At 40.1% G+C, this 12,874-nt stretch overlaps 1 protein-coding gene across 3 annotated transcripts in view; it reads right to left on the bottom strand.

The window, feature by feature from the left end:
- Positions 1–9,173, bottom strand: part of LOC117483522 (6-phosphofructo-2-kinase/fructose-2,6-bisphosphatase-like) — a 20,755-nt gene extending 11,582 nt beyond the window's left edge. The window contains exons 1-7 of one of the 3 annotated variants that reach the window (XM_034131885.1): positions 8,908–9,173; positions 8,657–8,747; positions 3,700–3,825; positions 2,497–2,593; positions 749–815; positions 123–197; positions 2–31 (exon numbers count right to left, since the gene is read on the bottom strand). In XM_034131885.1, coding sequence (XP_033987776.1) covers positions 2–31; positions 123–197; positions 749–815; positions 2,497–2,593; positions 3,700–3,825; positions 8,657–8,738 — 477 coding nt within the window. In that variant the 5' untranslated portion in view covers positions 8,739–8,747; positions 8,908–9,173. Of the gene's footprint in view, position 1; positions 32–122; positions 198–748; positions 816–2,496; positions 2,594–3,699; positions 3,826–6,319; positions 6,882–7,699; positions 8,261–8,656; positions 8,748–8,907 lie in introns of those variants that run through there. The other 2 variants (XM_034131887.1, XM_034131886.1) reach the window with 2 other exon arrangements.
- Positions 9,174–12,874: the final 3,701 nt, after the last annotated feature.

The following is a 12,874-nucleotide window of genomic DNA, read 5'->3' as shown; positions in this document are numbered from 1 at the left end:
GATCGTCACATATTGACTCCACAAAGAAGACCTGCGCAGGTTGGAGGAAAGAAAGAGAGATTGGTAAATTCCTGTTTTTTTTCCTAAGGTTTCTATTAGTAAGGCAGAACACAATAACGTACCTTGTAACCGTTCTCCTGAGCGAAGCCGAGGATGACCTCTCTGCGCTCCAGCGTCGTGTTGGTGGCATCAAAAACCTTTAAGACAAACGAGTCTCAAACTATTTAATGTTACAGCAATTGTTGAACCTCACAAATTGTACAACGGTGCTTGTATTGCCCCAACATGACTATAGGACATTTTAATTCCATGATTATCTTTGCCAAAATAATAATTATCCATGATATTGTCCTAAGAGACGTACAACTCTTAATATGGCACTAAAACATGCTGGAACTTCTTCACATTGAATTTAGTTAGGAAACATATTTAGCTTGTGTTGGAGTTTGGATACATCCTACTTTAGTGAAAAAACTAAACAAATGTTAATAAGGTAATCATAAATCATACGGTTCCCCTGCATAAACGATAAACAATAGCAACTTCATGGGAGTCTGATGTAAGAGTTCATATGTTTTAAATCCAGCTCTATTTCTCACTTCTTTTTCATCACTATTTTTGATATTATATGATTAATATATTATATAATACTCTTATTTATTTCAACGTCACTGTTTACTGTTCATTCGCATACAGAGTTATCGTCGCTTTAAGGATTAAACGTTATTAAAAGGTGTATTTCTCTCACCACGATCTGCCCCAGCCCTCTGGTGAAGTAATCACAGACGTCTTTCAGAGCAGCGTTGGCACAGGACCTGGGATCGGATAGAAATAGAAAAAAACATTAATAATGCAAAATCTAGTCTGATCTAGACTGTCATACATAATGAAATGTTTTATACTCAAGGAGACGGGACATGTGAAGCGGCAGGGGTTAAATTGGGCCGGGGCTGTCCGGGGCTCAGCCCCGGCACATAGGACGATGCTCTGACGTTATCACCCTCGCTCATTTGTCATTTGTTTAAGCCATATGTTAAAACATCTCTCGTTCTTAATATAGACTTTATTTAGGGTCGATATGTGTTGACTTTACTTTAAAATAGCAGATCTCTGTGAGGATATAGTTTTTCCGCTTAGTGAACGTGTGTCTCTGCTCCGATCAGGAGCTGCAGCACCGCGGCTCCTTCGTGCAGAGAGTCTGCAGCGGTGTGTGTGTGTGTGTGTGCAGAGAGTCTGCATCGAGTCTGCAGCGGTACCGCCAAACCCCCGACCCGTCTTGTAACACGGAGCCCGTTTCCTACACCATCAGGGCCGGTTATAACCAATTTGCTGCCCTAGGCGAGATTTTAGCCGGTGCACTTTAAGCACACATTACTAGAGACCTGATCTACTGTAGGGGGTACAACTCTAAACACCCATATGAAAAAGATCGGTTTACATTTTAATAACCAAATATGTGAACATAACCAATAACCCATAGCCAATAACAAATAAATGTAACTTATTTTATTTTTGTTGTTCATTCATATCTTATTTTACCTAGTTAACATTTATTTATGCATATTTTTATATCTCTCAAGTTTACACGATATTTCTGGTTTACTGTCCTATAGTATACATTGAAATGATTTCAAACCTGTTTATCCAAATAATTATAAAGGAGTGCCTTGGAAATATTTGTTTACATAAATTGCATTTATCTCTCTCGCTCGCTCCCACGCCCACTTTGGCTGTGAGCTGCGGACGCCTGATAAGCCAACACCCCCCACTTTCATCACTTACAGCGCCCATCGTACAGGGCAAATGAAAAGTGTAACCGGGGTGAAAAGGGAGTTACATTTACTTAATTATGAATGTTGTTACATCAAGGCCGAAAATTAGGATGAGCGCAAACGGTCAAAAATGTTTTTTTCCCTCCCAGAGCTGCCAGCGCAGCGCCCCCCAGATCTGGCACCCTAGGCAACCGCTTATGCCAAAAACCGGCCCTGTACACCATGCTAAATGTATGTCTGCATAAAGCTGAGTTATGATCAGTCATAATAACACAGAATTTGGTGATGATTAAATAGCTTACAGTGAGATTTACTCCCATACTTTTGGCCATACTCACGCAGCCCTACAAATGAATTGAGATTTCCACACAAATGTTCTTTAGCAAGTGTGCAGAGCAGTGTTGATTTAAAAAAGCAATTTGAAGGTTGGATATTTGTAAACCTTTTTTTGTGTATATATATTAATAATTTAAGATGTAAATTAATTCCAGTTTATTTGTAGTACTTTCTATTTGTATTGTGACATTTGGTGGCATCAATGTGTGCATTTGATAAAGATAATGGAGCAGTTGCTTTAGGGCCACAGTGTATATCCCTTAAGGTCAAATAATGAGATCCTCGACCTCCGCCCCCCTCTCGCACCTCCACACAGAGCCCCCCCACATATCAAATCCCAACTTAACCCCTGTGAAGCGGCACAGTGTCGGATGATGAAGGTTCATACTTGCGTATCTTCATGGCCTCCTCGTTGTCCGGTCTGAAGAACTCGAAGCTGTTGTAGGAGCGCGTCGCATCTCTTCTGTACTGACCCACATTAAACACTGAGAGAGAATTAAAGAGATGGGTATTTGTCCAAACACATGTAGGTTACTTTGCAAGACAATCAGAGATATACCAAACAATAACTGGAGGCTAGAAGTCAGAGTTTATGTTGACATAAATCTAAATGTATATCAAATCAAGAGAACTTAGGAAAAATTACAACAACCTTTAAAACATTGTACCAAAGAAATTCCACTTGTCCCTGGCCTTGTTAATATTCAAGCACTATACCGTGTCTATAATAGCCAACATTAATACAAAATAAAACAAACAATAAAAATAAAGACAGATAAAAGCATCACAAATACATTTATAGGTTTAACTAGCCAGCCCAGTATGTCATTGTTGTTGTTGATATTTAGTTATGAGACATTTTGCACATTCTTGTCGTGACCCCAACATATTTAAAGAGGCCCTACTATGCTTTTTTTTTTTTTTTTGTGTCTTTCCTGTATTGTGTTATATAGGTTTTTGTGCATGTACATGGTCTGCAATCTCTTGATAAAGATTGAAATAATACACAATAAAAGATGTTTATATGTTGAGTGTGATCACATGATAGGGCTGTGCAATTAATCGTATTTTAATCGCAATCACGATTTTGGCCTGCCACAATGACGAAAACAACATAATCGAAAAAAACAATTATTTTGCTTTGCTAGGTTGTGACAGTGCACTGCAACATATTTGATCTAATTTATTTTGGTCTCATTTATTTGTATTTATCATATTTATATATGTTTAGTAGCTTGTGGAAGTGCGCTCCAAAATATTTGTTGATCTTGTTTATTGGTATTTATTATTTTGATTTTATTTAAAATGTATCATTTATTTTATTTATTTTTGTATTGGTTTTTCAGTTGAATTATAAGTTCAGGGTAATCAACAGTTAAAAAGATACTGTTCAAATTATTATTTGTATTTGTTTTAAAGTTCAATAAATGGATTTTTTTCAAAGTCAATGAATAATCGTATTTAATAATCGTGATATCAATTATTGACCCAAATAATCGTGATTATGATTTATGCCATAATCGCACAGCCCTATCACATGATGATGTTAGATAGTGAGTGTGAGTTTCAGTGTAATCTCGTCAGGTGATACCTTTCGTTGTAACTCCGATCCAGTTCAGGTATCTGGTGAGTTTTTTAGCTATGTAGGTCTTTCCTCTGGCCGGGAGTCCCACCATCACTATCATGGTGGGGGAGTTGGTGAACTGCGGCACCGAGGCTGAAACACACACACACACGCACACACACAGTGTTAAAACACCTGAAGACATGTTGATTTACACTGAGGTTTTCAACATTGATGGTACCAGGATGAAAACTACCAGCTTGGGATAGATAACCTGCTGCATAAAATGTAAAATAGAAGTCTTAAAGGTGGGGTAGGTAAGTTTGAGAAACCGGCTCGAGATACACTTTTTGTTATATTCCATGGAATGCTCTTAACATCCCGATAGCAATGAATATCTTAAGTGCTTTGACAAAAAAATCCATAAAAAAATGTCATCTGTGGAAGCCGTAATACTGTGAAAAGTACGACCAATCATCTGAGCCGGCCCGGCTAAAATAACTGGATGGCCTACCTGCCTGTCAGCCTTCCATCTGTGCACAAACTTATCTCGTGCCCTCATTGGTCATGTGCGCGTTCGTGTGTGTTGGAGGAGGGGCTCTATAAGGAAGTGGCAGATTTTTTCCGGCTGTGTATTTTCAAATTCTAGTGATCTCGAGCTGGTTTCTCCAAAATTACCTACCCCACCTTTAAGAGTTGTGTTCAAGGCCAAATATATCGATACTACTTTTTCTATCCGTGACATCCAGCAGCTGGTTAGCTTAGCACAAAGACTGGTAGCAGAGGAACACTTAAATGCCCTTTGAAAATAAAGCAGTTGTGATACATGTGGCCCCTCCTGGCCAGCAAAGAGAAATTAGCAATGATGATTTTAAACACTAAATTAAAAAAGTTGGAGTGATCATAATGAGCACCAAAAATATGAGGTTGATGAGTCCAGTAGTATGCGAGATATACTGTGGATATTCAGACAAACACAATACGCAACTAACGGTCCCATGAGACATTTTACTGCAAAATTACTTTTTGTTGCCAATACTTGTAATCAAGTATTTTTACTCAAGAAGCTGATTTGAGTACATCTTCCACCACAGTTTATGATACATATTAGTTAAGCATTATCATATTCCATCATCTGGCACAGAGAGTATGTAATTTCATTTCATTTCATTTAATCGTTTATTTGAATCGGGACAGTGCACATTGATGAACACTTTAAAACAAAATAATGCTTACAAGTGTAAATGAGACGGATTTTAGCTTTGAGCTAATTTCCGTCACATACAACATATAAGAACATGACATTTATATACATTGCAAAAAGAAATACATGATATGCAGAAAGATCAAGAGCAGCATATACAAGCATTAACCACGTGACAGTACAATGTAGCAGCTACGTGATATAAAGTGCAAGATAAGATAAAAGTGCTACATAAGAGTGCAAGAGGAGATACCCCTGTATTAAAGTGCATCTAGCGGTGATTACACGTCTGTTTGTTGCTCAACCATTCTTTGAGTTGACCTTTAAAACTATTGAGAGTGGGACAATCCCGTATCTCAGTTGGGAGGCTATTCCACAATGAGCTGCCTTTAACGGAAAGGACATTTTGTCCAAAAGTGGTCGGTCTACGGTGGACTTCACAGTCTCCTCTGGTTTCTGACCTAGTGCAGCGTCCAGTGTGTTTTCTGTGGATGAATTCCCCTAAGGGAGGGGGGGGGGGGCAGTCCATGTAAACATTTATAAAAAAAACACAGACTATTAAAAGACTTAAAATGGTAAAAACTCAAGAAATTGTGTTTTTCAAGGATGGTACAGTGGTGGTATGAATTTGGCTTTCTGTCAAACACCTTGATAGCTCTCTTGTACAGCTGTTCTATAGGTTTCAGGTTTGTGGCACAAGCAAACGACCAGTTTGTCAAACAGTATTCAATGTGGGATAGAATCATACAGTGGAGGTATGACTTTGCAGCATTGACAGTTAAGAAAGGTCTAATTTGTTTAACATTTTGCAAGTTGAATTTAATGGTATTGGATACTTTCTTAATATGTTTCTTAAAAGTCAAGTTCGAGTCCATTATGACTCCAAGATACTTGAAGTGGGGGACTACTAGTTCTATTTCTGCTCCGTTTAAAAACACATTGGATCCTTCGATTTTGACTGGTCGTTTACTGAACATCATGCATAATGTTTTTTTTTGCATTTAACTGTAAACAAATGTTGTTCAGCCAGTGTTGAACCTTGTCCAAAGCATTTGAGAGACAGGATGTGATTATTTCAGTGTTTTTCCCATGTACAAAGATGACCGCATCATCGGCATAATTATGTGAAAGTGTGGGATATCATCATCACATTAGTTGGCAGAAAGAAGTGTAATCGTGCTCTCATGGTGAACTTTTGGGGTGAACGTCCCTCCGGTCTCTCACAGAGCGACGCTGTGGAGAAGTCCTCTCAACTCAACAAAAAAACAAAACTCTCACACTGCTGTTAAAACGCTCTGACACCTCCTATAATGCACAGGAATCAACTTGTCAAACTGTGAGACAAAACAGCAAACAATGCGGTTTCCATGTGTGTGTCATATGGTGTGTGTGTGTCTGTGTCTGTCTGTGTGTGTTTCTGTGTGTGTGTGTGTGTGTACTCACAGCCTCTGCGTTGGCTCAGCCTGCTTTTCATCCATGGCCCCCAGGTCTTCTCCAGAGGATTTTGAGTGAGTTTTTTTGACATGACTTTAACAAGTGAGTGTGTGTGTGTATAAAACCTCTCCCTCTGTATGTGTGTGTATGTGTGCGTATGTGTGTGTGTGTGTGACAGGAGGGCCAGATAAAAAGGAGCGCTTCAGGTGAGAACACAGATTTTGTACTCTTTACCACGATGTTGGTGTGGGAGGAGTTTGTGAGTCAGCAGACATGATTGAGCACCTCTGATTGGTTGTTTAACCTGCCAATCACTTTAACTGAGCCATTAAAGCCCAGAACAAACTCATCCACCAATCACAAAGGGCAACTGTAGACTTTGCCTCAGCAAACAGGAAGTGAGGACACCCTGGTAAAAACCATGCTGAGCAGCTCCTTTATGATTCTGTCAGATGAAGTCAGTGGTGAAATAAAGAGTCACTATTATGCTTTTAGGAGTTTCCTTTTCCTGTAGTTTGTTATACAGGTTTTAGTGCATGTAAAAGGTGTGTAAAGGCTAAAATCCCAAAGTTCCCTCCAGAGGGAGTTTCTCTCCGATACATAGTGACATCACTATGTAGCACTCACGCTGCTATTGGCTAGCGCTCCAACACATTGTACGTGATAGGCTAAGGGGCGGGACATCTCTAAACTGTTGACCAATCAGAGCAGACTGGGCTCTGGTTTCAGACAGAGGGTGAAAAGAGGTGCTGCAGAAAAATAAAGAGCTTTTTGAACATTAAAGCATGGAGACATGTCACAAGATATATGAAGCTGAAAATGGGCACAACAGGGCCCCTTTAATTTTAAAGGTAGGGTAGGTAAGTTTGAGAAACCGGCTCGAGATACACTTTTTGTTATATTCCATGGAATGCTCTTAACATCCCGATAGCAATGAATATCTTAAGTGCTTTGACAAAAAATCCATAAAAAACTGTCATCTGTGGAAGCCGTAATACTGTAAAAAGTACGACCAATCATCTGAGCCGGCCCGGCTAAAATAACTGGATGGCCTACCTGCCTGTCAGCCTTCCATCTGTGCAGGAGGGGCTCTGTAAGGAAGTAGCAGATTTCTTCCGGCTGTGTATTTTCAAATTCTAGCGCACTCGAGCTGGTTTCTCCAAAATTACCTACCCCACTTTTAATCCCTCAATGACTTTGGGTTCATCTCAGCCTGGGCTTCATAATTACATGTTTGTATATAAAAACAACAACACAAAAACAACTGACATTGAGGAGGTGTGTTACAATATTTAGTACAAAGTAGGGTGTGTGTGTGTGTTTGTGTGAGCGAGAGAGACCGCAGATAACTGATCGGTGTGCTCGTGCAGCTGCCAGTACAGCTCTCACCTGTGCTGTGACACCGCACGCGCCGCCCCTGTGTCCATCTCTTCCTGAACTCCATGTGTTTCTTCTTCACGCAGAAACTCAAACACACACGTTGATCTCTCCCCCCGTTGCACAACTCCCCCCTATCCCAAAATAAATTCTTGAACCCCTCTCAGTGCAGCCATGCGTCCGTTAGCGTGAAGCTGTCCCCGGACTACTTCCTGTCCGGGGCGGAGGGGGACACCCGACACCTCCGCGCCGCACAACGTCCTCTCCGGGCGGCACATGATGTCCTGTATGTCAGGCAGCTCACACACACTTACATAATTCGGCACAGTGAACCATAATGATGAGGGTTTAATGTTGCCTTGTCATGCCAGTGGGGGGGCGAGGGGGTGTCATGTCATGTGGCTGTGCTCGTGGATCAATGACAGTGATCAACAGTGTGTGTGCGCATGCGCACAGTCCTTCTCTCCCACGCTGATACACAAATAAAGTGTGCGTGTGTGTTATATTTTATTCTACATTTGAGAAACTATGTATTGTTTTGAGTGTCTGTTGATTGTTATATGTATATTAAAATATATAAATCAACTACAATAAAAGTAATTTTTGCACAAGAATAAACGTAATAATTGCACTAGAATAGATAGTTACAGCACTAGATTAAATGTTATTTGGCAATAAAATGAGGGAATGCCTAGGGACTGCAAGTTAGCTAGTAGCTATTGGGACATCATTGGTATCTCCTTTTTGTTTTGTATGCATGGTCCTTAAATACATAAGACGAAGTGTGTGTGACTGTGTGTGTGTGTTAATGTGTGTAGGCTAGTTGATTGCATAACCAAGTTGCTCGTTCGACATGGACATGCGACCCTGTCAGCAGTGTGTGTGTGTGTGTGTGTGTGTGTGTGTGTGTGTGTGTGTGTGTGTGTGTGTGTATGTATGTATGTATGTGTGTGTGTCGCTGTCACTCACCGTGCGGACGATGGAAGCGGAGCGCCCTCATCTTGCCCCCCTGCGGCTCCGTCCCGTCTTGCGTAATCATCGCTCCGTTCATCCTCCAAATCTATTCCAGGCGGAGTGTGTTATGCTATATTATGTTATTATGTTATGTGTGTGTGCGTGTGTGCATGTGTCATTGAGTAGATGTGTGTGTCGCTGCTTCCACCCAGACGCCGTGTGATGGCGGGTTGATGCGGGCAAGTTGCAGCCTGCTAAGTCCTTACAATGTTGGTCCTCGTCCTCAGTGTGTTCCCTCTGGTTTAGTAGTTCTCCTGAAACACACACACACGCACGCACACGCACGCACGCACACACACACACACACACACACACACACACCGTCTGCGTCAGGAACTAGTCCTCCAGGTTTAACTCCTTGTTACTCCTCCTTTAGGTAATAACCCATCCAACTTGTGATTGTGCAAATAAATATTCCCATCATCCACCACGCCTCTGTGTCCTTCCTGCAAGGAGCTCTGATGCTGCAAACTGCTCCTCTGAGTGTGTGTGTGTGTGTGTGTGTGTGTGTGTGTGTGTGTGTGTGTGTGTGTCATAGCACACATTATTTCTGTTATGTTCATTCATTGGTTGTATAACGTTTAGGATGCATTGATAGCGTCACAGAAAAACTTAAAGGGGCACTCCTACTATTTTACAATTGGGTTAAACGTTATTTTAATAGGAAATATTTACCAAACTTCTCCACCAGGGATTAATATAGTACTCTGATTCTGAAATGTGGACAACCATAGTGCAGTTTCAGATTGTGATTTGAGGATAAAAAGTTATAACAGAAACATTTGGTTGCACCCTGGGATTTTGTCTATAAAATGTGTGTGTTTAAGATGGACTGTGGAGAAAGTCACCCTTAAGGTTTTTTTTAGTAGTTAAAGTCATTATTGGGGTTAAAGTCCCCTACGTGTGCCGTTTTGGTTTCAAGACCCTGGTTCGCGGAGGATACCAAGTCCTACAAAAGAGAAGGTAAACTTAACTATGTGCATTTAAAAATAAAAAAGAGGAATAGTTTTGGCGAAAACTAAAAGGTGCCATGGGGTCAGATTATGGGTGTCACCATCTTGTAGGGATATGTTCTTATCACAGTGACCTTAGGAGGCTGCAGGCTAAAATACCTTTTCTCTCAGCTGCTGCGTTTATCTGCCAGCATCCAGTCCAGACTTGTTTTTTTGTTGTTGTAAATGTTCAAGGTCCGACCTCGTTACATTTACCTCTAGAGTTTTGCCTCAGACATATCTTGTAGAAACAGAAGATAAGTTATGAAAGAGCCCAAAGAGTTTATAAGGTCACATTTGATCAGATCTGCAGGAAGATATTAGTGACGTGTGTGAGAGAGACAGTTTCCTGTTCCACTGCATTCCCTTCAGACACATTATCTCTCTCTCATATCGTAAACAGTGTAAGTCAGTACACAGTAAGTCCATCAAGTATAATATTGATGTACATGTCCTTTACTTAAATATTTCCATTTTACGCCGTTCCACTTCACTATAGTTTATATCATTGCATTTGACTGTTTTAGTAACATTTCATATTAAGATTCAACATTCAAAAACACATATTAAACTACCCTAAACTGAACTTAAACTTTAAGTCCAAACTCTTTTGTGACTGCAAATGTGTTGGTTGTGTGAACTCAATACATTGGATGTAAAGAGGAATATAGGACTAGGGTTGCAAAGGGGCGGAAAGTTTCCGGTAAATTTCCGGGAAGTTTCCGGAAAGTTTCCATGGAAAGTTAAGCTGGGGAAGTTTGGAAATATTCGATGCAAAATTAAACAAAAAAACATGACATTTCAACAGATTTTTTTTTAAATCTTTTTTTTTAAAAGTAGAACAGAACAAGTTTTAATTATTTTATTGAACAATTATTTGTTTCATTGAAGAACGAAAACAGGAATGTTGAGTTAAATGTTACTCATCCCCCCCAACCCCACTCATTAAAAAATGAACAAAAATGCACCCCCCATCCAAAAATCCCCACAAAGTCCCATTCAAAATGTTAAATGAAAAGAGCCCTTCTCCCCCCAAAAATGCCAACCAGTTTTTCCACTCTCACATTTGTGAGCCTGTTGCGAACCTTTGTGTGGTCTCAATAGCCATGCAGTAAGCAGTGTGCTATGGTATGGATATTCAAGTGTACTTGAATGGCATCTGTTTGTTTTAGTCAAGATTATGCTAAAATATACTTTCCCCAACTATATTTAAGTTCCCTATGAAGAGCCAACCTTCAATTTTGAAAATTCCCAGTTTATTCCCATAAATTCCCGTGGAAAGTTTCCATTTTTGAAAATTCCCGGAATGTTGCAACCCTATATAGGACACCCTCAAATTGGGACCAATCTGCTGCCACATTTAACTTTAATCCAATGCTGGGACTCTTGTCTGTTCCTAAAAACTGGGGACAAGGTGACCTCCATCTACTGTAGGTTATACAATCACTATGGATCTAAAGTAACTCATACAACACCTATTTCAAAAACTCAGTATTATCTCTGAGATAATACAGAGATAATACTGAGTTTTTGACCCTCATTCCAAGGGTCTAAAACTTAAACTGGTTCCCAAAGACAGTGATGTTCACACACACACACACACACACACACACACACACACACACACACACACACACACACACACACACACACACACACACACACACACACACACACACACACACACACACAAAGAAGAGAAGCATCTGTTTTGTTCAGGATATGCGTAGTAGTCCATGTTTATTTATTAGTTGACAGTCTGGGGTTAGTTTGTCAGATACAGTACAGCGCACAATGCAACAAGCAGGTACAACATCAGCACACTTTAATATTGCAATACACCCCCCCACCCCACCTGTTAATGTGTGTGTGTTTGAACCACCGCCACACACACACACTCCCGTGTCCAGTGTAATCCTGTCCCTGCTGGATCCTGTGATACTGATTAATTCATTGTTACTCACTGATGATGTCATTGCTCACATAGCATTGTTGTTGTTATCTATAGCAGTATTGTTATTATTTATACCTACATTTTTTTGTCTTTTTTTATATATTTTTCTATTTTTTATGTTGTATTTTTTCCCCCAAGGTGTTTATATGTATAAAAGAAGGCTGCGACAGAGACAGACAGCATCAGGAGCAGAGAGACAGGCAGGAGGCGGGTCCAGACGTTCAACAAGGCAACATGTCCAGACTGTGGATTATTACACTGAGATGAATGGAGGAGGTTATTGTTCATTTGGCATTTTGTTTCACAGGTTGGTTTAACACAAACAGGAAATGGAAAGGTAAACATCCTGTCCAATCATTCTGGTGATGGGACCCCAACATGAAGAGTGTGTCACCACCAAGTCGGCTACATTTGTAAACTCCTTTTTAATCTTCCATGCAGGTTATTACAGTGCTTTTCTCGCCCGAAATCGCTTTGTGGTATTCATTTTAAAAGCCCAAATACTCAGATACGCTGCACAGTTGGCTGTGATTTAATAACGTTTTTTAAACTCGTTTTTTTATGGAGACAGAAACATTATAATTGATAAACAAGCAGAGCTTTATCATGAATTTGGCTGAGTTAAAAACACTTCCGACAATTCAGAAGGTTTTTCTCAGCAAGTTCAATTAATGTCACGACTAACAGGTATTGTGTGTGTATACAAGCTGGAGATATCTCCTTATTGTTCCATAGAGCTCCATTGTTGTCTAAAAATATTAAAACCACATAACTGAGCCTCATTGAACCATAGGGTGAGATGTTCCTTAATTACCGTGAACACACACACACTGCAGTTGAGTCAATACCACACACACACCGTCCTGCTCCCACAATTAATCACTAGAGCACCGAATGTGGATTAATCCGCCACTGAAAATAGTCCCCAACAAATGCACTATTTAGGAAATTGCTGAAGTTTTAGACGAAGAAACGATATATTTGTTTTTGCAAATGTAAATGATTCCTTTTATGGAATTACACACACATTGAAAGCTGAGTATTTGTGTCTTTAAACATGACTGGAGGAACCAAAGAGATAAAGCTGAAAGCCACTGACAGGAAGTATTGAGACGGGCATATACATTGTTGGTTTTGGTATTTGATGGGATTCTTTGACAGAAATATAAACAGAAAATAATAAGTGTGTGAATGAACCCATCGGTGCCTCCTGTCATTCTCTGCTCC

This window comes from Trematomus bernacchii, unplaced genomic scaffold, assembly GCF_902827165.1.
Source record: "Trematomus bernacchii unplaced genomic scaffold, fTreBer1.1, whole genome shotgun sequence".
Classification (NCBI taxonomy): Eukaryota; Metazoa; Chordata; class Actinopteri; order Perciformes; family Nototheniidae; genus Trematomus; species Trematomus bernacchii.
This window is presented reverse-complemented; position numbering and strand designations above follow the sequence as displayed.